The following is a 23,795-nucleotide window of genomic DNA, read 5'->3' as shown; positions in this document are numbered from 1 at the left end:
ACGCAAGGCAACATTAAATCCTTGTGACGTAAGAGTTTGCACACCGCACCAGCCGAGCAACCTTTCTTTAAATTTAAAAAACGCCCCATAATCTACAACTAATTTATTCTGCAATTAATTAAATCTGCATTTAATTTGTTTGCTGTTAGGATTTACTCCCCAAGCGACATTTAAAGGGAAAAACATTTTAATTACAAATTGTTTGTCATAACATTACATAATTACATCTGATACGTTGTTATTGGTTTGTTTATGTTGAAACGGAATCTTTCCATTAGCACAGGCTTTTAACGATATGGAAATACCCAACCAGAAGTTAGTTGGCCCGTGATATATTAATATGGTAGGGTGGGGGAAGATAGGACATATTTTTATTTAAATTTTCGTAGTAAACAAAGAACATTCAAAGAATTATAAAACCGTATCCTCACGGCTCCCATAGACCGTTGTGAATTGTTTAAAACACGATGAGAATATATGGATAAAGTGCTGAAGGTGTCTCCTCTTCCCCACTCTACTATATAATTATTAACAGAAATAATTGTTTTATTATCAAACAGCCGGCAACAATAAAAAATGCTAATAAACGACAAATATGTACACCTATAAAGTATTCTCCATGCAGCAAGTAATAAACAAATGTGTCTGTTTGTTAAACCGGGTTTCTTTTAAGTAAAGTATGTCACCGTTACTCATTCCACGTTTGAGCAACACGGTATTTTTAATAATATGCATCAATACGTGTACAATGTGGGGTGAATGCATCATCCGTTCCCTTTGTTCTGGACCATGTGTAGGATATGATGATAGAATCTTGGGTCAATTTAACAACGTCATAGCATTGTAATGTAAGCTGGTGGTTATACGAGTCTATTGTTTTGTTGCATTTACATCTGTCACGCATTGGAAACAACAAACGCTGTACACATTACGTTGTTACACCCGGTGCAACTCTACGCGTGGAATACCCCCTAAAAAGTCGTGACGCTCGCAACAGATTTCAAAACGATACGAAATAACAGCGGTTACCCAAATGAGAGTAACCACACATAGCGTAGGCGGTAATCAGAATATTTTCCGTCGTTTTTACGTTCACGTGCGTTTCCGTCGGCCGCAAAGATAAAAGTGTGGGCGGCGATGCCCGGGAGCAGAAACTGTGAGAAAAGGCTTGCCGCCATATAGCCTACTGTGAACGGGAGTTACCGGTCAATTTATCTAATAATAGCATGCTGCTCTTGTGACCTCGGCCAATCTATACTGTTACACTGTTGTTACACATGCTCGCCAAACATAACACGAATATGCGTAAGCAGTAGCGGTGTTATCCTAATAAGGTAAACAGTAGCATTGCACGGTATAAGCAAAATAGCATATTCCATTGCAATTCGCTATGCAGTAACCTTTTTAAATGCCTCAATTGACGTTACCACGGCTGATGTACGTATTTTTAACTGTGGTTGCTGTTTATTTAATATTTATTCCTATCTGTGTTTAAATACACGGGAAAAAGTTTATTCGTGTTTTGTGTATAGGCATAAACGAGAAAACTTAAACAAACCCACTGTTTTGCGTGGGCGTTATAAAATTCGCTGGTCCGATCGAACTTGCTGTATCAGTGATTCATACTTAGCTTCGCGTATGCGTAGGCATTACCCAGATAAACATTTCCGGCTCCTACAGGAAACCGACTGAGTTGTAAAAATGTTCGGATATCCGCTGGCCATGTCGTAGTCTAGAAATGTGAGTTTTGACTGGACACAAAACTGACCTAATTTTCTTGTTAAAAACTCTTGATTTAAACACACACTTCATTTTACAAGATGTAGGGGCACATGTATTTTACTGGTTTAATGATTCTAATATCTCCTATTTACCCAACGCGTGCACTTGTTGCTCCTGCCATCGCTCGTTTAACATTTCTATTTTCCTGTTATGAATTTTGTAATGATATTTCTATGGTTTTTGTTTTTGAATTATTTTTTTTTGCGTTGCACATGTAAGCTACCAAAAGTAAAATCTGCATTAAGTTGATGAAATAAACGCAACCGTTGGGTATTTTAGGCTTTCGCACACACACAAATTCATTCTACGGTAGTTTCTTGCCATGGAATTCACCGACAACCTTGGAGGTAGGCCTGTATACATTTTAAAATAATTGAACCATTTCAACTTCCGCACCAGTTTATCATAGGTAAACAGTCTAAAGTTCATATTAATAACTAAAATAATGTTTTTAACTTAGGTTTGGCACAGTGGTAACCGTAATGGCTTAAGACCCGATACTACTACCATTGTAGGTGCTTCATGCATGCGCGATGTCCTTGGGCAAGACACTTAACGACAATTGCTCTAACCCATTGGTCCTTTATGTGTTGTCCAATTTGTCAGTCATATATTCTAAAAAATGGAGCAAATCCTAAAAATAAAATAACCACGGAAAGTAAAATAGGTGTTCAACGTGTATATAATCAAGCACAAGTTTTGTGAAACACCCGTGTTATAATGATTTTGTTACTCTACCACGCGAGGATAAATAAGTTACATTCATTGATTCAGGTTTGGAAGGTGCTGCATTTCAAAGCAGGCTTCCCTACAATGAACTTTCACCTGAAGAAAGAGATTTGTTTCCAGACGTTGCAAGTGATGTCAACGGCCATCTTGGATTTCTCAACATAAGAAACAGAATTGTAAGTTTATGTAAATTCAATTTGATTTTGTGGGGTGATTAAAAAAATATTTTCTGTTTAAAATTTAAAGAGCCAAGGCCTATTGCAATCGTTTAACAGATTTTTCTTCCATTTTATTAAAAGCCAAATTTTTTCGAAAGAGTTTTATTATGATTGTACCATATTGGTAGAATGCACTTTTTTCTATTTAAATTAAAAGAAAATTATTAGAAGAGCATGGGCTGTCTGCAGAGTATAGCAAGTTCATTTAGTGCAATGTACTAACATGATTTTGTTTACAAACTTTTGCAAACCATAATTTGATCAATTGTTTAATCAACGAACCAGCTACTATACATCACATTTCTCTATCTAAATATTGCACCTGCTTAACTACTCTTATTTCCAGCTTCAAATGTGGCTCGATAATCCAAAGATTGAGCTCATTTATGAAGTAGCTGTTCAAAGACTGACCGACTTAAAAGAAATAACACCCGAAAATGTTGCACTCAGTTTAAAGATTCACAAATACCTGGAACGTCATGGATTTATTAATTTTGGAATTTTCAAACGTATTCATCCAATTAGAAGTAAGTTTAAGGTTGTTTCTGTTGTCTGGGTTTGTGGGTGCTAGAAGATAAAATAGGCTAGTGTTGCATTTAATTTGCCCAAGCACTTAAACACTTATAGGCCAGATTAAAAAGTTTGGCTTTTTTAATCAAATTTTGTTTCAATCCTCTCATGTTACACTGCTGTTTTTGCATCTTCTAAAATTCTAAGCTTCATCTTATCTAAAGATTATAATTGGCTTTTACACCTTAACTTAATCTTGTGGTTCAGAAATCAAGAAAGCCAAGGTCGTTGTAATTGGAGCTGGCATGGCTGGTCTTGCAGCCGCTCGACAGCTAACATCGTTTGGTATGGAGGTTATCACTATTGAAGCTCGGGTAATTTGACGGGAGATTTAGTTTATTTAGTATTTATATACTACCTTATGGTTATGAGTTTAGCAACCACGCTTTTTATTTAACACTTGATTTTCACTCGTATTATTATTGTATATATAGAAAATGTTATTTGTTTTTGTTAGGTGGTTTAAATTAATTTAACGAAGTAATATCACCATAAAGTTAAATGTAATAATTCATAAGCGGGCATGAGATGTATGAAACAAAACACCCAGGTTATAACGACTATTATTTTCCGGCCACGAAAGTTACACTCATTCAACCTTCAACAACAGCTATGTATTTTTAGGACAGAGTGGGCGGTAGAGTGAGCACTTTTCGAAAAGGGAAATTTGTGGCAGATCTTGGTGCTATGGTGGTCACTGGCCTTGGTGGAAACCCTATTACAGTGATCAGTAAACAAATCAACATGGAGTTGCATAAGATTAAACAGGATTGCCCTCTTTATGAAACAGGGGGAAGTCGGGTATGTTTTGTCTCTGCAGAAATCTACGTTGTTTTGTAACAAAACATGAACAGTTGTATTCAGATTTCTAATTTTACTAGACTGTCAAAATTTGCTTCTATTTTGTGTCAAAAACTAAGATAATATGAAACTTACGCAATGGTATTAAACAAGTTTTAGTTTCTTTTCGAGTAAAATGAATCTTGGGAATTTAGACAAATGTTTTGTTTCTAAACAAAATGTGAATATTTTTTTTACCTGTGCATTGAGGCTTATGAGAACTTTATTCTCAACATTTATTTACAATTGATATCAAAATCATGCAGGTTCCAAAAGAGAAAGACGTTCTTGTTGAAAAAGAATTTAACAAACTTCTTGAAGCTACTGCTCATTTAAGCCATGAGATGGAAATTGATAAATTTAAAGACAAACAGCTGTCTTTAGGAAAAGCCTTTGAGCTTGTAATAAGGTGTGAATGACTTTACTGCTTGCTTGGATATCCTGCCTGATCCGAAGCTTGGTTTGATACACATTGTAATTTGAAACCAACAGATGACGGCCGACAATTTAGTTGTTTACCATCTGTTGCAGCATTCAGTAAACCTTATTGTCTCCAAACCTTGACGTAGTTTTAGCTAATACAAAGAATGATATGTTCATGTATTATTACTGACTGTTAAATTTATAACACCTTTATAAAACTAAAAGAATAATAGAGTCAGTACAATAAAAAAATTTTTTTTAAACAAACCCGATCAATTTAATATGCTGTCCCATTCTGCATACTCAACATACAAATTTTAAAATAACACCGATTCACAATCACAGTCTACAAGAGAAAAGTGTAAAAGAACAACTCCTGGCGCATTGGCACCAGATCGCCAAGTTGCACGAACGACACAAAGATATCGTGGAGAGAATGGCAACATTGAAACAGAAGGCGCTCAAATCCCGTGAAGTCGTATCCACTATTCCTACTTTAAACGATATGGAAGACAAAGAAAGTGAAAAAGCAATTTCTAATGAATTCAGACGAAGGTGCCTCATGAAAGATTGCAGGGAAGCATGCAAGGTGGGGAGACTGCTTCTCTCTGTTGTCTGACACCCACAGAATAATTTATACTGAATTTACAAAAATTTCAAACCAATATATAAGAGCTTGCTGAAAAAATGTACACCGTCTAATCACCTAAATTATGTTAGAAAGTCTTCTTTTTTTAAAAGTTTTTATTTAAGGAAAGCTACAACTTATCTCTTTATTAAAAAAATTCATATTGTTTTCTTAGGATTTTTTTAAACTAAACGAAACCCGACAGAATCTTGAATCTGAGATAGTAGCCATGGAACACAACCTTCCAAGCGATGTTTACCTCTCCTCTAAAGATCGGCAGTTACTTGACTGGCATCTCGCCAACCTTGAGTTCGCCAATGCTGCCCCGTTAGATAAGCTCAGTCTAAAACATTGGAATCAAGTAGGTGGATTTTTTAATGATAATTATGCAAAGAATTGAAAGAAATATTGTACTTGACATCTCAGCTTAATTTCATTGAATATGATGCAAAGTTACACCATTTAGGTTGTTATTTAAATTTTAAAAAGTTAAACTTTTCTATATGTTTTTTTTAGGTTATATCAACTTACATTTTCAGTAATTGTTCTTTTTCCATTACTGTAGTTTTTGGTAATATAAGAAAATCCACTACCCAACTTAGGAAAATCATAAAATTCCTAACCATACCTGTTCAACACTTATATTACTGAATGTAAACTAACAGTGATCTCTTATAGGACGATGCATATGAGTTCAGTGGTAGTCACCTTGTTGTTAGAAACGGCTACTCCATCCTCCCAACAGCTTATGCAGATGGTTTAGACATTCGTCTCAGCACCACTGTAAGAAAAATGAGCTACAGCGATACAGGTATGAATTTTGTTTAAAAGAAGTTTCGAAATGTTGTTTTGTGTTTTAAAATTGCCTTTTTAATAGATGTTTTTGTTGACAGTATTTGTGCAACAATAAGTGAAATACTAAAATGATAGATTTTTTTCAGTTTTTTAAGTATCCAAGAATATTTATTTTATATGTTGTACACTTGTTCTTTCAGGTTGTTCAGTCGTAATACAATCCACACAGACTGCTTCTCCACAAACCACAATAACATGCGATGCTATATTATGTACCCTACCTCTTGGTGTGTTGAACCCACCCGACCCTGAGTTAGACCATGGGCCAGCAATAGAGTTTGATCCTCCACTGCCAAGTTGGAAAATTGAAGCAATGAAAAGAATGGGATTTGGAAACTTGAATAAGGTGTGTTTCTGCAATTTTTTTACATCCGTCGACATTAGTGTGGAACATGTTGTTGTTTTTTTTCATTAAATTTTTTTTTTTTAAATAAAAAGCCAAAGAATTATTTTATTAATTAGAAAGAAATTTCATGAGAAAACTTTCTTTCAGTCAGTGTTAAGTATGCGTCTTAAGTGCTAAATATTATCCGTACATCTTCATGCAGGTAGTCTTGTGTTTCGACCGAAATTTCTGGGAGTCAGCGTCTGCCAACTTATTTGGGCATATTGGAGCCACCACAAGCTCAAGGGGCGAACTCTTCCTCTTCTGGGCGATATACAGAGCTCCTGTGTTAATAGCATTGGTGGCGGGGAAGTCAGCCAATGTGATGGAGCATGTTGGGGATGGAGTTGTTCTTTCTAGAGCCATAGCCGTCTTGAAGGGGATATTTGGCCCTGAGAATGTGCCAGACGTATGTTTTGGTTAACTCTTTTTTCCAATAACCTTGTTGCCCCTTTTTTAAATTATCTTTTAAATATTTAGAAATAAATGTGCGATATTGCATTAAATAAACAAATAACTGAATGCAACTTTTTTATTCTCGTGGAGCAATGACGGTTGTTATAACATGCGTGCAGAGTGTTCTATTCCATATACCTTATGTTCGCTTTTGAGTTACCACCTATATAACATAGTGTCTTGTAAGTAATTTTATTTTGCGCATATTGTATTGTATGCCATTGTGCCATTTTTATTCACCTTAATCAATTGTTGTTATATTGCAGCCGGTCAATTACACGGTCACACGCTGGGGTTCAGATCCTTGGGCAAAAGGAAGTTACTCTTATGTTGCTGTTGGTTCATCAGGTGATGATTACGATGTGATGGCGTGTCCTGTTGATGGGGCGGGCGCTTCATACGAACAGATGATGTCAAGTAGTGGAAACCCAAGGCTGTTTTTTGCAGGTTTGTTACAAACAAATTTTTATTCTATTGTTGTTTTAACTTGTAACTTGCTTTACCCTTGCATGGTGGAAAACGACAGTCGCTATGACAGGATGTTCTGTTTTATTAATCTTGTTCTTTATTATAAGTTATTGTTATGCTGATATTATTCTGAACTTTGAACCCTACTTATAGGCCTTTGAAATAAACAGCTCTTGTTAAGCGTATTATTGGGGTAGGGATGCACATTACAGAATTTCGAATCCGTGAGATTACGGGATTCGGTATTCTGTTTAATGACGTCATTACACGTCTTCTCATAAACTATATTATCATTTTTTGAAACTTATAAATTAAAAAAAAAAATATTTTCGTATTTGTGGGACTTTCGAGAGTAAACGTTTCGTAACGTCTTTTCATAGCCTGCTATACGTTTCATGACGCAAAAACTACCCAATAGTACAATTTTTGATCATTTTACAGCTTATGATCCAACAAGGCTACTATGAAAGAGTCAATAAACTGACTTATGTGGGTAAAATTATTTTTTCCTATAAATATAAAAAGATTCGAAATTCTAGATTCGGAATTCTAGATTCGAAATAAAGTATTCTAGGATATCCTAGAATACCTAATTATTCTGTAATGTGCATCCCTATATTGGGGCCATAGTTGTATTTTTGTTTTAGTATTTTATATTAAATTAACCAAACATTGCTTTTTCAAGGAGAACACACCATGAGAAATTATCCAGCTACTGTGCATGGTGCATTGTTGAGTGGATTCAGGGAAGCAGCGAGAATTACTGATATCTTTGTTGGACCAATTACCACTAATGGTAACAACCAACAGGGCACAGTTGTGACGGAGATTACTGACCATTAGTTGGAGTGGAAATATTTGAACTGCATTCTTCTAATGAATTAAAACTATTAAGGCCGATATTTCAGTTTCAACTGCCAATTGCAGAATTTTATGCGCGAAAATACACCATACACCACATAGAAATCAATCCTTTTTGTGTTTTACTTTGTTTTGTGATCGGTGAGCTAATGCACACCAATATATTAGGAAGTGAGTTATGTGGTGACAAATGATAAAATTCCCGCAGCTCTGTTTTAATGTAGCAGAATTATATTTTTCTTAGTTTTATAACGGAGAGCACCATAGCGATTAAAATGTTGCTCTCTTGTTTGTTCATTGTGATACAGCAGTTTATATGCTGAATAACGTTAGTTGGGTGAACGTTGAAAAGTTGCAAAACAAAAGTTTCGCGATGGAAGTCGATCAACCGAATATAAACGAGGTTTTTCCTCCAATACCAGGACTGCTTTCGGTGAGTACTGCTCAAGAAGCAACAATATGATGCTCTATATTAAAAACATATTGTGAATGATATAACTGTTGATATTCGCATCGTCGCATGGCGAGGTAACGACAGACACAGTCGACAGTCGTTATAACACAAATGTTTTGTTCCATATACTTCGGACTCGCTTACTACCTCGGTAAGCTTGTGGGTAAACTTTTTTCCTAATGTTTGGCTAACAGTTTAGATAAGAGTAAGACACCACTGGGTTGGAACAATTTTTGTTAAGTGTCTTTCACAAAGACATACACACTCACATTCGTAGCAGCATCAGGCCTTGAACTCTTAAACACTGGGGCTAGAGGGAGACAAGCTGACCACAGTTTGGCACCCAAATTAATTGCACACCTTACATTTTCCAAGGAGGTGAGCGCAATGTACCAACCTTATGTGGAAAAACTTTACAACGATAATGGAAAAGTTGTGGTGGAAGGACTTACTCAAATTAAGAACCTTGTGATTGGGAATAATAAACAGAAGTCAAACTTTATTGTATTGGGAGCTGTCCCAAGGTACGTATTAGGTTTTTATCATAATATAAACTGTATGTTGCGTTACTTTACGTTAATTGTTGGCATTATATTTGTTGTAATTAAACTAAATGGGTATTTTATTCAGTATTGTTTTTTACTATCAATACTAGAAATTGTTATTGTGAAAATAGACATGTGAATGTGAACATGAATGCCAATATACATGGGCAAAACACAAACGTTAACCATAAATGACACTAAAATTTAGCCTAGTTAACAACCTGTGGCACCAGTATTAAAAGTATATATATATATAAAGACTCTTATTGTAAACATGCTATATACAGTTTAATTTACATAACAAAATAACAATAAACATTAAATTCCAGGCTTGTGTATTTAATCCAACATGAAAGTAGCGATATTTCAACCAAAACCCACTGTGCTGTTATACTTGGTAGCTTGGCTAAAGGCATGGAAGCGAACGTTAAGAGTTTGCTTGATTATGGTGTGATGGATGTCATGTTTTATGGACTACAACAACCAGATATAAAGTGAGAAAATGTTTCCGTAATATTTACGTTTTTGAAACACTTTTTAAAAAATTATATATGAATTTTATAATTTTTGTATTTAGTGTATGTACATGTTTAGATGTTTATGTGTGAACTGTTCTTTAAATGTAGAAAGTTCTACCATTTACTACAATCTACATTAAGTTTATTTGTATACTTTTTTAATATTTAAATTTCAAATAAATTTTAAATAAGTTAAAAGCTGATTTTTTGCTAAAAAATGTTTCATGAATTTATTGCTAAGGTTTGCATGTGTTTAAAATTCAAATGTTTTTAACTTTTTTTTCTCAGGTTATACGAAGCATGTTTACGTTGCATACGAACCATAGTAACATCATCTCGTGCAACTTCCGACTTGATATTTGTTGATCCTTCAGTTGTTTCAATATTACTTGATTCCATCAATAGATCGACATGCTCACAGGAATGCACTTGTGAAATTCTATCTTGCTGTTGCATGGTAACTGCCTGGCTAGCTACTATCTGTAACAAATTTTATGTAATAATGTTTAATATATTTATTTAGTTTTATGGGTGAGTGATCGATTCTCTATAGCAACTGGTATTTTTTGTGTTTAGAGTAGGTTCTAAATGCTTCCATTGTCGCTCAGCTATTTGTTAAATTTATATCCAGTAAAAGTTGACATTTTAATACACTCATGTTTGTTTTTTCTTGGTTTTTAAACCAATCTTTAGTCTGCCATATGACAAAACTTGTTTATGTTTATAAACAGTTTAACTTTTTATATTATTTCCAGACAAAGCACCATCAGGATTTGTTGTATAACTTGGGGGTCCTCGCACAGTTGGCTGAACTTCTTGTTTCAAATATTCTACGTGTTCAATTAAAAGCACTTCACACTTTTTCAGTTTTGTGTTACTGCAATGACAATGTATGCGATGCTGTTTTAAAAGGTATGCACTAAATACAATTAACATTTCTGTATCAAAGCCATCTTTACATTTTGTCACCTTATATTATTTTTCCACTTCACAGCAAAACACAGGAAAAAATTAATATTTTATTCACTTAAATTTTCTGCTTCACAAGATTGACCATAAAACCTGCAAATTTAGCCAGAGTTGGTCAATTATCCAAATCTGAACATCAATGTTTTTAAAAATTTTAATTTTTTAGCTAGAACAAAAGACCGCTCTGTCGTATCTGTGTTGGAGGAAATGTTATCCCGTGGTCAACCTGTGCAAATTCAACTATTATCAGCAAAATGCATGACTTATTTATACAGAAGCGGTGCTGCACATTGTCTTGATAAAGAAGTAGTTTATAAAAAGGTAATTTAAGGAATTTCATTTCTTTTTTACATGAATGAGGTTCTTGTTGAGACCTGGGATTTAGAGCCCCCAACACCCAGGCTGCTTATGTACACGTTCATGCAAACTGTGTGACTTCGTCTAAGACTCAATCCACAATTTAATCCTTGTATCTGGTTACTTTTGAAACTTTTAAAAATCAATAATTATTTATATTAACTTAAACCTTTGTTTTAAGTATCATTTAATTTGTTCACTGAGGTTTTGCTCATATAAACAAACATATTCTGTTTTTTTGTATTTAGCCATATTTAAATTCTATTAATACCAGGTTTTGCCCTGCCTAGTCCGCATGTGTGATGCATCATCTGATATAGAGGAAAGATTGGTTGGTGCAAGGACGTTAGCTTACTTGATAGAGAATGAACCAAAACTACAGAGGCATGCACTCATATGTGAGCAATTCCCAAAGAAATTAGAAGCTTACTTTCGACATCCAACGGCTGCAGACACCGGGAATATGGCTGATATAAGAAGAGTGAGTGTTTAGTAGTAGCTTAATATATAAGTTTTGTTATGTGTGGAGAGTAGACATTATATGTAAAGCAGCCATTTACTAGTAGTGTGTGGTACAGTGGTTTAAAGACAACTTGCATTGTAACCTTTAAACAAAGGATCTTGGTTTAAACATAGATTCTGTTGCCTAATACCATGTTTATTTCTTTGGCAAGACACTTGATGGTCATTTCTCCAATCCAGTAGTCACAAATGGTCTAAATTACCAGTCAATGCCACCATGAACCAAAACAATAGCCTACAATCCAAACTTAACAAGATTTGCATAAATCAGGACATGTTACATACATATTTGTCAGTATGCCATTTATTCATACCTGTATTTTTAAATTGTTTTTTATTTTTGAATATTTTTGGACTAGTAATAAAAACCTGGACTATGGACCAATATTTAGGAAATCTAAAAATTAATTTGAATGTATCTTTCTATAGTTTAAGAATGAGTTAGGGCGTGGCAACGAACTTCTAGAGTCAGTTTTCCTCGCGTATGCTGCTCTACTGTCCAATGATGAAGACATGAGAAAGATTGTGTGTAATGAATCGTTGCTACAACACCTGGTACAAGCCATGGACAATTCATCAGCTAATGTAAGGTTTTGGGGACAGGATTTTATAAACTGCAACTAAACTTTTTTATTCAAGTGGTGGTTTGCTTTGTTAGAATATATAAAAAAAATACAAATTCAGGTTAAGGTGGCTTCTACGATTTGGGCAGGCTAATTATTTACCCAGTAAATGTTGTTGTGTTGTTTATCTATAGATTTCTAATGTTAGATTTCTAAAAAATCCAATATATTAATAAGTTTAAAAAACTCTTTTGGATATTTGCTGTTAGTACAGTGTAAAATAATGTTTTATATTTATTTGTGTGTAAAAAAATAAGCATGTGACTAACTGACTGTTTCATTACAGGTTCGAATAGCAGCGCTTATATGTTTGTTAAGTTTATCAAGATCGGTGCAAATATTACGAACTACATTTGAAGATACTGAGGTTTGGAAAGCAGTTTTAAAGGTAAGTTTCATCATTACAGTATTAAACAGCTGTTATTTCAATATTGAATGAATTATTGTAATTTACTTTATCCTAGTGTGGCTCGAAAATGACATTCATTATAACACAGCTACACAGGTGTTCTGTTTCACACACCTTCACATAGGCAAATTTGCTGTATTTTTTAAGGTTTTTTTCTTTTTAATTTTTTTGTTATGTATATCTGATTATTTAAACAACCCATACGGGACTTTAAGTAAGTAAATACTGGATTTTATATTTTGCGAATAATTTCTACAGATCGCCCACAAACCACTGGTACCTAACGATCCATCTTCAATGAAAGAGATGGTAGCTGTGAGCGGCTTACTCTGCAACCTTCTGCTTGAGTTCAGTCCATGCAAGACGAAAATTCTCTCTGCAAATATACTACAGACCATCAAGAATTGGTGTGAAAGTGAGACGAGTCCAAACCTGAGACGAAACGCTGTTTGGTGTCTATGTAATCTTACATTTCAGGTTTGGGGCTGTGTTTAATTTTGTGTGGTACGTAATTTTGTTGTCTGAATTGTCAGTGAACATTAAAAAAAATGTATTTATATATAAATAACCAATAAAAAATCACCCACAAAGTTACATACAAGATAACTCAAAGGCAGGCACTATGTGTATGAAACAGTGTTCCAATCTCTATAACAACTGTTGTTGCCCTGCTATGTGAGGATAAAACAAGTTACATTCATTCATTAAGTTACCTTTTTTAGGCTGAATTAAAGCTAAAGTTGGACGTAATGACATTGCTTGGCCATGACGTGATGTTTAATTTACTTACAAGTACTGATTACGATGTGGTGACCAAAACATTAGGAATTCTCAACAATGTATTAACCAACAACGAAGTAAGTTACTATCTACCACTTCTCTGCTTAAATTGGGAAAAAAACTGGAAATTTGGTTTTGGATTTAGTAAGTGGTTTCATGTTTGCGTAAAATGGTGAGCACAACAGTGGTTATTTATGTGTTGACTAAAATTTGAAATGCCAGCCATATAGTACAATCTAAAAATAACAATTACCTACAAAATTACAGAGGTGGTAACTTTAGAGACCTCATTATAGACTGTTGTTCTCCTTCAAATAAATAATTTACATTCATTCATACACATTTTGCTGTTTTTTTTTAAATTACGAAAACACTACCTTTTTCCTACTATCCCAGCACACCGACACTGTTATGGCTTTACATGGTGACACGGTCATGCAAGCATGTGTTGTCGTCATGGAAACGACTTCGCCACCCCTTCCTGCCACCTGGGCTACGTTAGGCGAACGTGATGTTTCGTCTGCAGTCGCCACGCATGCGCTGTGTGTGCTTAACTGCGTGGCTGCAGGTGACACGGGCACCGTTCGAAAATACATGCATGAAAACGAAGACCTGTTGAGAAAACTAGTTGAGTTCGCAGGCCGTGCAGACGAAGAGGTATGACACATTGTTAGCTTTGAAATCGTATACCTATCAAACTTATTATTCTTTTAAATATACTGTCTTCCCATATAAATTAAAATGTAGTTCTGTTTCTTTATTTGACAAATTATTGCTTCATGCACTCAGGATATATTTTACACAGCTCCAGACTGCAGCAGTAGCATGTATGTACACCTTATGTGAAAGTGAAACGGCCGATTCTGCAATTAGAAAAGAGAAATTCCGAGCTCTTGGAGCACAAGATGTACTTTTAAAGCTTTCAATATCAGCCAGTGGTCCTATGGCAGAAAGGTGATTAGAATGTATATGCGGTGATTAATCCTTGACTTATGCTTTCATAATGTTTAATAACCTCGTGCACTGTTTTGCACTTTCAGGGTGAAATCGACTTTGCAATTGTTTCAGCACAAACCGAATTAAAACAGCAACGGTATTGCAAATATCACATTCAAATATATCAGATTATTCAGTTTTTATAAATCATGCTTCAAAATATCTGCCACTTTTTGCTGAACCTGCTGGATTGTTGCATTTGCTTTCAAACTGCTCTCATGAAACTGTGCATTCCATCATTGCATCGTGTCATGGATTACTGAGGCCGTTAACAGTGTAGTGTAGACTGTATAGGCAGTCGCTTGGAAATTCAGCAACTCGTAGAATTACCCGATGTTGCTAAAGCCGTCGGTTTACCTGAAACAATTCACCGTGCAGTTATTATTACACAATCGTACAAAGATTCTGTTCTTGCCAAGCATGCAGCTTCTGTCGACATCAGTCGTAGGCCTATGAACTGTAGGTTAGAGCAAAATTTAACCTTGCATAGCTGACTCAATACTGAGTATACATTAGGTAGACAAAAGCAGCCTGAGAGGAAATGATATGTACACATGGCCTACTTGATTATGTATTGAGTAGAACATAATGTACATTGTACAATATAGCACAAGGACAATGTTTAAATAAGTGATAAGAGGAAACAGTTTAACGTGGTACCGCCTCAACCATTTGCAGTAATGAATATATTTGTAGACTTGAAATACGCTTGACCACGGCTTACTAGATCTCTAGTAGGCCGTGGCTTGACATATTGCTAAAATCTAAATAAATACATTTACAAGGAAGTCTAAAATATTTTGCGGGTACTGGTTTCTATAACTGAATTGTCTTGGTTTATAGATTCCCCTTTCACGATTTAATTAGTCATCACCGTTTTGTTGGTTGATTGATTAATGAGTTGAAATGGCAGATATTTAAACCGCTAATTGTTCTTGTCACACGGTTGGCTTCACGTAGCTTGGTTGTGTCAACGTTTAAACCTGATACGTAGACGCGCATCCGTCAATTTTATGTGGGTAAACAACCTCATCACGTCACCACTGCATTTATATTGACAACGGGACTTAGACGATTTGAAATATTGAGCCAGCATAAAATAAAAAAAATGCCTATGCAGAAAGTGAACTAGATATTGGATGCTATTTGTCGTAAATATAATATTTTGATTCAGGATCAATCGAGCATAAAATTGTACAGCAAAGGCATGTAACTACGATTGTACTGTACACATGTATCTGCGATTGTACTGTACAGTTTCCACCTGTGTCGTAATGCAGACAGTCTGTCGAGTGTGAAACGCTATTTCCTTGAAATAAGCCCACAAGAAAGCGTCACTTAACAAGTAACTAAATAATTCTATGTAACTCGATCGTTCCGGCTGCGAGTGAAGTAGCAACTCAGCAAAAAAGACTTAACATTTCGCGGTTTGTATGGTAGGACTTCAAGGTTAGTGGCACCTGTAGTTAAACAGTAACAGAAACAAGTCTGCTTTATGTCAAACTAGTAAAGGCGCATAACTGAAAATGGGTTGGCTACGAGTTACTGCTGTTGTTGTAATTGCTTGTATTCTGTACTCAGCAGTACGTGAGAGCGGATATAATCCAGGTAAAGTGCAATATTTGTAACATTGCATATTTTCTACATCTTTAAATAATGTACCAACAGTATTTCCGTACTATGCGGTTAACTTTGTTTTATACATTGGCTACTAAGTCTGTGTTAGCTAGCACTCTAGCAGTGTACCTTGTTTTATTATTAGCGACCCAGTCATGGTTCCGCCATGTTTGTTTTTGTTGATAAGAAGGGTATACTAGACGAGATGACGTAACATATTCCTTACCGCACAGAACGCGTAGTAGTATTTGGTTTATGACTACGGTTCAAATGGTTTGTTAAAACAGTACATTTTGATTCTTTGAACTAACATTCTCATTGAATATAAAATGTTTTTTTCAGTTATATCTTCTAAATGAATCTAATATTTACTTAAAATTGTGTTAAAAGTAACTGTTTTGATATCGGGATTTGATAAAGTTAATTTTTTTGTTTCCCTGCAGATGAAGTAAAAGGACTGCGAGTCGTTATCACGGGAGCTAGTTCTGGAATAGGAGAACAAATCGCTTATAAATTTGCGTCAATGGGCGCTAAACTGCATATCACTGCTCGACGGGAATCAATCTTACAAAAAGTAACTTCGTTTTTACCCCTTTAAGTTATTCGTACACTCGCCTATTTCATTTCTTAACAAAAGTAAGTACACAGGTTGCTGCACGTGCTAAAGAGCTCGGAGCGATAGAATCGCACTACTTGACAATTAGTTTGTCGAGTTATGAGAACTCGACACTCGCAGTGAAGGACGCACTTGAAAAACTCGGTAATCAGTGTATAAAGAATGGCATTTTGCGGTAAAAGGAAATTTAATTTTGTTTCTCGTTTTTCAACAGGCGGAATTGATGTGTTGATTTTAAATCACTTTACCAACAATTATCTCGGCAGTTATCGCCACGAAGCAAAAGATATTGAGAAGCTCTTCATGCCAAATATGCTTACGCATGCGCATTTAGCGTCTGTTGCTATGGAGTCGCTCATAGAAAACAAAGGCAGGATTGCCGCAACTTCATCTGCAGTCGGTGAGCCATGAATACACCATAGACATAAACCGTTGATCCGTGTGGTATGCGACATAAATCTATCAAATATATACTTTGACCAGGTAATACCAACAAACTTTAAACTGATTGCAGTTAACAACTGATTGCCGTGACGTGCATACGCATATGTATTAAATAACCTTTATATTAGCGAGCAGCAAAATAGTTTTTGAACTAATTTCTGTAAAACCTAACGTATAGCGTATATTAATTATTAGCCAAACTGTTCTCTCGTTTCAGCTTTGTTAGGTGGGGCCTTCACCGTACCTTACACAACAACAAAATTTGCCTTGGGTGGATTTTTCAGGAGTCTTGAGCACGAACTCACCATAAACAAAACGGGCGTCTCCGTTTCTCTTATACAATTAGGATACGTAGGTATATACACAGAATTTATTGAATATATATTCATGGTTCATGAAACTAACATTCTAAAACATAAAACTAACGTTCATAATACTAACATATTTTCTCTGCTTAAACACCCGTCTTATAACAACCATCGTTGCCCGCCACGAGAGGCGAGGACAAGAACCCTTTTGTGGATTTTTAATATTTCTATGTCATTCCAGCCACAAATTCCTCAAAAGCAATCGCGGACAAAATAAAAGCCACTGGAGCCTCAAAAATTGAATGCGCATCTGAAATAGTTCGTGGGATAATGACACGTGAAAAGTTGATTTATTTCCCGGGATATGTGTCATGGATACCCCTAATGCGAGCTCTCTTTCCCAACTACGTGGATAAGATGACGAGAGAAGCTTACTACGAAGGCGCTTTTGACTAGTCAATTCTCTATAGTGGGGTAAGATGGAATACCGTTAGCACCTAAATCCAATATTTCTTTATCTTGTTTTAAACAATTATATCAACGCTATTTTATAGTCGCTACGGTTATGTTATAATGTTGTTTTACTCTAAACCAGAATGAACGATAAAGGAAAAGAGAAAATCATGTCCCATCTTACCCCAGCCTATACTATGTATCTCAATTGTGAAGCACCTTTAATTTATCTCAAATTTGTAATTTATCTCGAAGCCTTTACGTCATAAATCTTGGTCGATTTCTTCCGTGTAACTTACACGCCGCAGAAGCCGGAGACCTCAGTCTTTCATTAACTTCACGTGATGAATTAGTTACATTCAACATAGCAAACAGTTAATATTTAACCATCCAATTTATCCATGCCCTTATTATTCGCTTTGGATCATGTTATTCACCTATAATGGCTTAATGTGTATTGAATATGTAAACTCAATGTATGAACCATAGATAATGAGCCTATATCCATCATTCGTAATTGATTTGTTCCGGCTTTTGTTACCACGTTACAGCGCTGGTGCCGAGCTTGAATTTTGTGATGGTTTATTTTCTGTTTCCTTCTTTTCTTCCATAACCTCTAATTGATTGTTTGATACAAGTTGAAAGATCGCCTTCTCCCTGTATTTTAAATCCTTCTCGCTTACGTGTTTCCAATCGTTCACCTGTAAACAAGGTCGCCGATTACTGCAGTGTTACATGTGGATATATAGAGTGGAGTAATTAAGGGAGGACGAGAGACCTTTAACACATATAGTACGGTGGGGGAAGACGTGACACCTTTAACACATAATATCCAAATATCCTGGTCATGTTTTAAACAATTATTAACGGTCAATAAGAGTCGTGGGGAGGCAGTTTTAAAATTTATTGAATGTTTTTTGTTTACTTTACCAAATGGGACGAGAAATGAAATAAAAAGGTGTCCCATCTTTTCCCACCATACTATGTCTACAACACACAGCAGTGCGGTTCGAGATTACTGCTATATCAGCAACACGTGTATAGCCTTGAAGAATATAAACGTAGTGAACCGCCAAACGTGTTTTAATATGTTACACATATAGTAGGGTGGGGGAAAATGGGACACTTTTTCATTCTATTTTCTGGTCCTATTTGGTAGTGAACAAAGAATTATAAAACCGTATCCTGACGACTCTCATAGACCGTTGTTAATTGTTTAAAACCTGATCAGGATGTTTCGAAATTATGTGCTAAAGCTGTCCCGTCTTTCCCCACCCTAATATATGTTTTAAGATATATATATATCATATAAATGGACATTGTAGAAGAATCCATGCACACGAACTGACGTTGCTTTACACCCTCGGTGCATCTCAACAATTTCTAGTTATCGTGATTTTACTCCTTAGCTTTTGTATTCTGCATGCACATAATATACATGAAGTCGTACCTTACATAACGCTCCCGTACTGTCCACTGTAAAGTAGCCAGACGCCAGTTTCGCAAACAAAAATTTCTTTACTGAATCGCTCCACGCTTCCGCGTTTACTACAACGTTGTTTTGTGACTCAGTTTGTCTTTCAGTAAATCCATCGTTTGCGAAGCCCACAGATGACTTATTTGTCTGTATAAAGCTTATGTTATATACGAGCGCAGGTATTATGATCGATAAATTATATCAAAAGATTCAAAAACCTGTTTGTGTATTGTCTCGCACTCGTTTTGCACGCTAAGGTCTTGGTACAGCATTCGAGATAGACTACGAATGTGGCTTCTTTTCTGAACGTTCAACCTTTTAAATCAAGGTATTTAGAAATATTAAAACATCTGTTAGTTTTATACACCAACATAAATACACGTACGTTTGTGAAGTAAATGTTTTTGAGACCCGCATGTTTATTGAAGTTTGGTACTGCTCAGTCTCTGTGATCGTTGGCGCTACCTAACGGTACGAAAATTTTAGGTTTCTTGTATTGCTGTTATGTAGTCTCATTAGCTACAACAATCACCAATATAAGTCGCACACACATTAATAAAGCCATAGTAATAAAGTAATAACACCACATTAATAACGCCGACTTTTTCTTACTTTGTTGTTTTTTAAAACGAAACGCGGATCTTCAAATTTTCGTGATGATTTCTCTGGTTGTTTCCATTCGTCTTTTTGCGTTTGTTCGGGAGGTAATTGGTCTCCGCTCTCTTTTATCTCCGTTGTCATAGTAACGGTCACTTCCTTAAAACGAGTGTGCCGCACGAGTAGTCTTTCAAATGGTAGCCTATTAATTGTGCAATACATAGTATTGTGGGGTAAGATGGGATACTCTCAGCTCCCAAACCTTATACTCCCTGATCGTGTTTCGAACATTTAATAAAGGCTCAACGATCTTTGGGGTCGACCCGGGATTTATTTTTTTTGGTCCATTGACCCAGAGGTCCTACAGTTACATTATGTCAATATTTTCCGTTTATGTAAAATGGAACAAAAAAGAAACCTTACCCCACACTACTATATATATATACAGTTCTCTTACTTTGTATTTGCGCAGACTCCAAATGCGACTCGTAGACAACAAAATAGAGCTAACCCCGAGGCCACAGTCAAAACAGATCCAAAACCAATCCAGTACCATTTATCAGAATCCATGTCGTGTTTATCAGCATTTTACGCACGCAGCCTATCTGGTAGTTTGCATTTAAAACCTTAATACTTATAAAGTTCTGCCCGAACCTAAAACAGACTTTCAGTTTCGACTTTATTTAACAACAAAATATTGACTCGTCCCGCCCATCCCTACCTAACGACCCAGTAGTCACGAAGATTTAATCGTAAATGGAAGTAAAGCCAAGTTAATGCGCAAATTGTCACTTAGGTTTAGGTGGTGCCTGAATCGATTCCCGATTTTCAGTTACCGTTTTTAATATTACGAGTTATTCGTGGTTTTCCATTTTAACGTCTGCGTATATTCTATTTGGAGTCTGCCACTATTTTGTATTACATATGTTTTGTCAATATACTCTTATGGTATTTCACGATTATTTTTTATATTAAGCAAGTACGCCAGTCATAATAATTTTTTAGTTAATAATTTTAAATTACGGTTGCTTTAATTTTTATCAACAGTAAATTCAAACCCCAATTACTGCCAATAAAAGTAAATGAAACAAATTTATAAATGTTTTATAAGTCTGTATTGACATTCTTTCGCTCAGTGTGTTTTGTTCCTAATTTAGGGTTTGCTGGCCGATCGTTTCCTGTGGTAAAACATTGACGCATTAGAATTCCATTAAGAGAACCAAATTCGGACGAGCGTCACTCGTATGCCCTATACCAATTCACGCCTTGTTCGATCCGGCACCTATCTTGATTATCTGTTCGATTAATGCAAGCGGCCGTTCGCTGAAAATACACACCGGTAATGATGATGCTCATTGGTGACACATGCTGGCTCCGTATTTGTAGTTGGACCACCTGGCTTGGAACAAAGGCCTATTTTGTTAATACCTCACTTAAAAGCGCAACAAGTTCGAACGAACTTATGGTAAGATTGCACGCTGATAATTGAGTCACTCTGTCAATCAGCCATGTCATTTTCAGCGGCGAAATTCCGTCCATTCATCTCAATGCGACCTCTTTTACCGCGCAGTCGCTTATCCCTGATAAACATTGTGACACTTAGGATTGATATCGCCTAGCTGTGTCACGACGCTGCGGCTCAGTTTTAATTAGAAATTAAGCCAGTAAGGTAACACGGGACTGGCGTTGCGAGGCGTTGATGTCATAGCAGCCCGCAGCGTGAAATTGTAACACAGCAGATATGCTCTCTTGTATTGTTTCATTGTTTGCGTTTGATGGTAATCTGGATTGCATGTCATGGAGAACGACTTAAGTGGATCCTCCGCGGTAGCAACCACCGCAAAGCAACCGCTTCACCATCTTCTATAAATCATTTCAACGATAGAGTAATTGACAGTGTTTGTGTAAGGTTAGTCACTTCATAATGCATCGTAATTCGTGCTCGTCTCTGACGGCAGTCGGTCGGCGACAGAAAACCTGTCAAGTTTTCGCTTGCGGCGAAGCTGTTTGTTCCGGCTATGCACAAGTACAGCCGTTCAGATACTGTAATTACAAAGCGGCGATCTGATGGTCTTTTCAATTTAATGAAACCACCTTCCACTCTTTGAAGAAGGTTATTGAAACAGCTCACGCATATGGTTAAGTCATACACACGCTAGGTAAGTAAACCTATTGTTTACAATGTACCGTTACGAATCGCTTTCATCACTTAAAATAGCACTTACGTTATGCGAGGGAATATATACGCTCGTGCCACACAACTGCACCGAGTTATACCCAAACCGCTACTTACAACGGTATTCATAGACAACTTCCAAAGTCGTGGCGGTACCGACATTTCGGGGCCTCTGGGGTCAGGAGGTCTCATTGCTACGTTTTCTTTGTCGGCCACATTACAAGCGACACGGGTCAGTGCGGTCTTTGGCTCTTGTTCCATTCAAAACTAGTATGTTTGGAGGTCATGTGCTCTTATTTTTATCCCTTTTTATCCATAAAGCGTATTCTTTTTAGGACAAAGCGTCCCGACGACGGAAGACGAAACATGATCTATTCGGTCGGGTTACGTAAGCGCTCTCAGTTGTTGTTTAGCGAGGCATTGGCTTCTACGACGAGGGTAGTTACGTCATTAGCCATGCACCATTACAAACATATTACGTCATTGTTACAATGACGCCACATTATGACGATCTTCCCTCCGTCATCAGTCTGACCCAGCAAAAATCGAAGTGAGAAACCAAATTTTCCGACAGTAACTGCATCACGCTGTTGACTTAGTATCAGTTGCTTCTATAGTGAATACGGGAATTGAACAACCCAATGCGTGGGACCCCACTTATAGATCCCGTGAACACTAGGTACTCATTGTTGCTTCCCCCAGACACAAGTAATCTGGATCCTCGTATATCACCCATTAAGGGAAAGGCGCGGAAGGTGCGAAATGAGGGGTATACTGGGTGTTAACATCATCTTAATAGACGTCGATCACAGTAGATTTGTGGGATCCAATGTTTAGCAAGCAAACATCACATCTTTGATCAGCGATGTTGCGCAGATTAAACTTTAGCCCTGGGAGAAAGGGATTAATAATTTGTCGATTTATAATCCCGTTCTCACAACGTTGTACTTCGTCGCTGCCAACTATTTATGTAGTTTTCCTCAACTTTAATACCTCGTTTAATTTCACTGCGGTTGGACGTAATTTGCCAACGCCTAAGAGGGCATCAATTATTTCCCCGAATTGGCGGTTCGACTATCACACCACATGTCATGCTAAGTAAACGGGACATACCACTCGCCAAACTTAACGAAGAAATTAATAGAATGATAAATCCAATAAACGTATACGTTCGCCACACCTTAATCAACCTATGCCATTTACCTTGCGCGCGGAACGGGTTCGAAAATTTGTTTTCCTAATTTTCACAGCTTTGATTTGTTTACGCGTATCATATAGCAACACCCGATACGCGATTATACCGAACAGATGCAAAAATAAAATCCCAGAACCCGCTTTGCTTCTTTTCGTAATAACCTAATTTTCACACGCCTTTGATGTTGAAGGGTGATGGCGTATTTCGGTGACGTCATGCTACGAAATTGACCCTCACACAGGTTGCGATCAATAATCCTCCTCCGTGTTTTAACGGATTTAGAAACGTGCGCGTATTCGGTGAAAGGCAGTCGCCCGACGCAAACTAAAAGCAGGGGTTTAAACGACAGTACCCTCATTGTTGTTGCTGCTCACTTTACCTATATAAGTCGTGTCGAATGTCCATATTGTACGGCAGAAGTTTTGCTTCCGTGGGGCCTCTGTTACCCCGGGGCAATACGTGCAGTATAGGTTCAGCTAAAAGATAACAGATCTGTAATACGTAAGTTTACCAAGAAAAAGAGT

General features: G+C 36.5%; 4 protein-coding genes across 5 annotated transcripts; 3 read left to right on the top strand and 1 right to left on the bottom strand.

The window, feature by feature from the left end:
• Positions 1-1,868: 1,868 nt before the first annotated feature.
• On the top strand, positions 1,869-8,324 carry LOC100187100 (lysine-specific histone demethylase 1A). Its single transcript, XM_002131114.4, has 13 exons — positions 1,869-2,129; positions 2,557-2,687; positions 3,076-3,256; positions 3,507-3,613; positions 3,924-4,100; positions 4,406-4,548; positions 4,908-5,151; positions 5,366-5,551; positions 5,869-6,001; positions 6,186-6,391; positions 6,594-6,839; positions 7,153-7,333; positions 8,040-8,324. Exons 1-13 carry the CDS (start codon positions 2,105-2,107, stop codon positions 8,195-8,197), a joined length of 2,118 nt encoding a protein of 705 aa, XP_002131150.1. The 5' UTR covers positions 1,869-2,104; the 3' UTR covers positions 8,198-8,324.
• Positions 8,325-8,491: 167 nt separating this feature from the next.
• LOC100176880 (armadillo repeat-containing protein 8) lies at positions 8,492-14,791 on the top strand. Of its 2 annotated transcripts, none has more exons than XM_002131062.5 (14): positions 8,492-8,648; positions 9,045-9,193; positions 9,544-9,708; positions 10,021-10,189; positions 10,488-10,644; positions 10,868-11,022; positions 11,333-11,539; positions 12,010-12,165; positions 12,490-12,591; positions 12,871-13,089; positions 13,335-13,469; positions 13,789-14,049; positions 14,198-14,346; positions 14,433-14,791. In XM_002131062.5, the coding sequence occupies exons 1-14, from the start codon at positions 8,532-8,534 to the stop codon at positions 14,473-14,475; spliced, it is 2,184 nt and encodes a 727-aa protein (XP_002131098.2). In that variant the 5' UTR covers positions 8,492-8,531; the 3' UTR covers positions 14,476-14,791. The 2 variants fall into 2 exon arrangements, with proteins under 2 accessions (XP_002131098.2, XP_018668901.1); XM_018813356.2 differs by having other exon boundaries at positions 8,517-8,648; positions 9,048-9,193.
• Positions 14,792-15,434: 643 nt separating this feature from the next.
• LOC100179203 (hydroxysteroid 11-beta-dehydrogenase 1-like protein) lies at positions 15,435-18,554 on the top strand. The gene is made up of 7 exons (XM_002131001.4): positions 15,435-15,996; positions 16,449-16,579; positions 16,654-16,765; positions 16,836-17,021; positions 17,283-17,420; positions 17,615-17,847; positions 17,969-18,554. Exons 1-6 carry the CDS (start codon positions 15,915-15,917, stop codon positions 17,827-17,829), a joined length of 864 nt encoding a protein of 287 aa, XP_002131037.1. The 5' UTR covers positions 15,435-15,914; the 3' UTR covers positions 17,830-17,847; positions 17,969-18,554.
• LOC104266056 lies at positions 18,237-23,788 on the bottom strand. Its single transcript, XM_026836074.1, has 6 exons — positions 20,358-23,788; positions 19,916-20,102; positions 19,689-19,768; positions 19,522-19,618; positions 19,277-19,450; positions 18,237-18,527 (listed from the first exon to the last, which is right to left on the bottom strand). The coding sequence occupies exons 1-6, from the start codon at positions 20,468-20,470 to the stop codon at positions 18,372-18,374; spliced, it is 807 nt and encodes a 268-aa protein (XP_026691875.1). The 5' UTR covers positions 20,471-23,788; the 3' UTR covers positions 18,237-18,371.
• Between the last annotated feature and the right edge of the window lie 7 nt (positions 23,789-23,795).

Source organism: Ciona intestinalis, chromosome 9, assembly GCF_000224145.3.
Source record: "Ciona intestinalis chromosome 9, KH, whole genome shotgun sequence".
Classification (NCBI taxonomy): domain Eukaryota; kingdom Metazoa; phylum Chordata; class Ascidiacea; order Phlebobranchia; family Cionidae; genus Ciona; species Ciona intestinalis.
The sequence above is the reverse complement of the archived record's forward strand: the minus strand, read 5'-3'. Positions and strand labels throughout refer to the sequence as shown.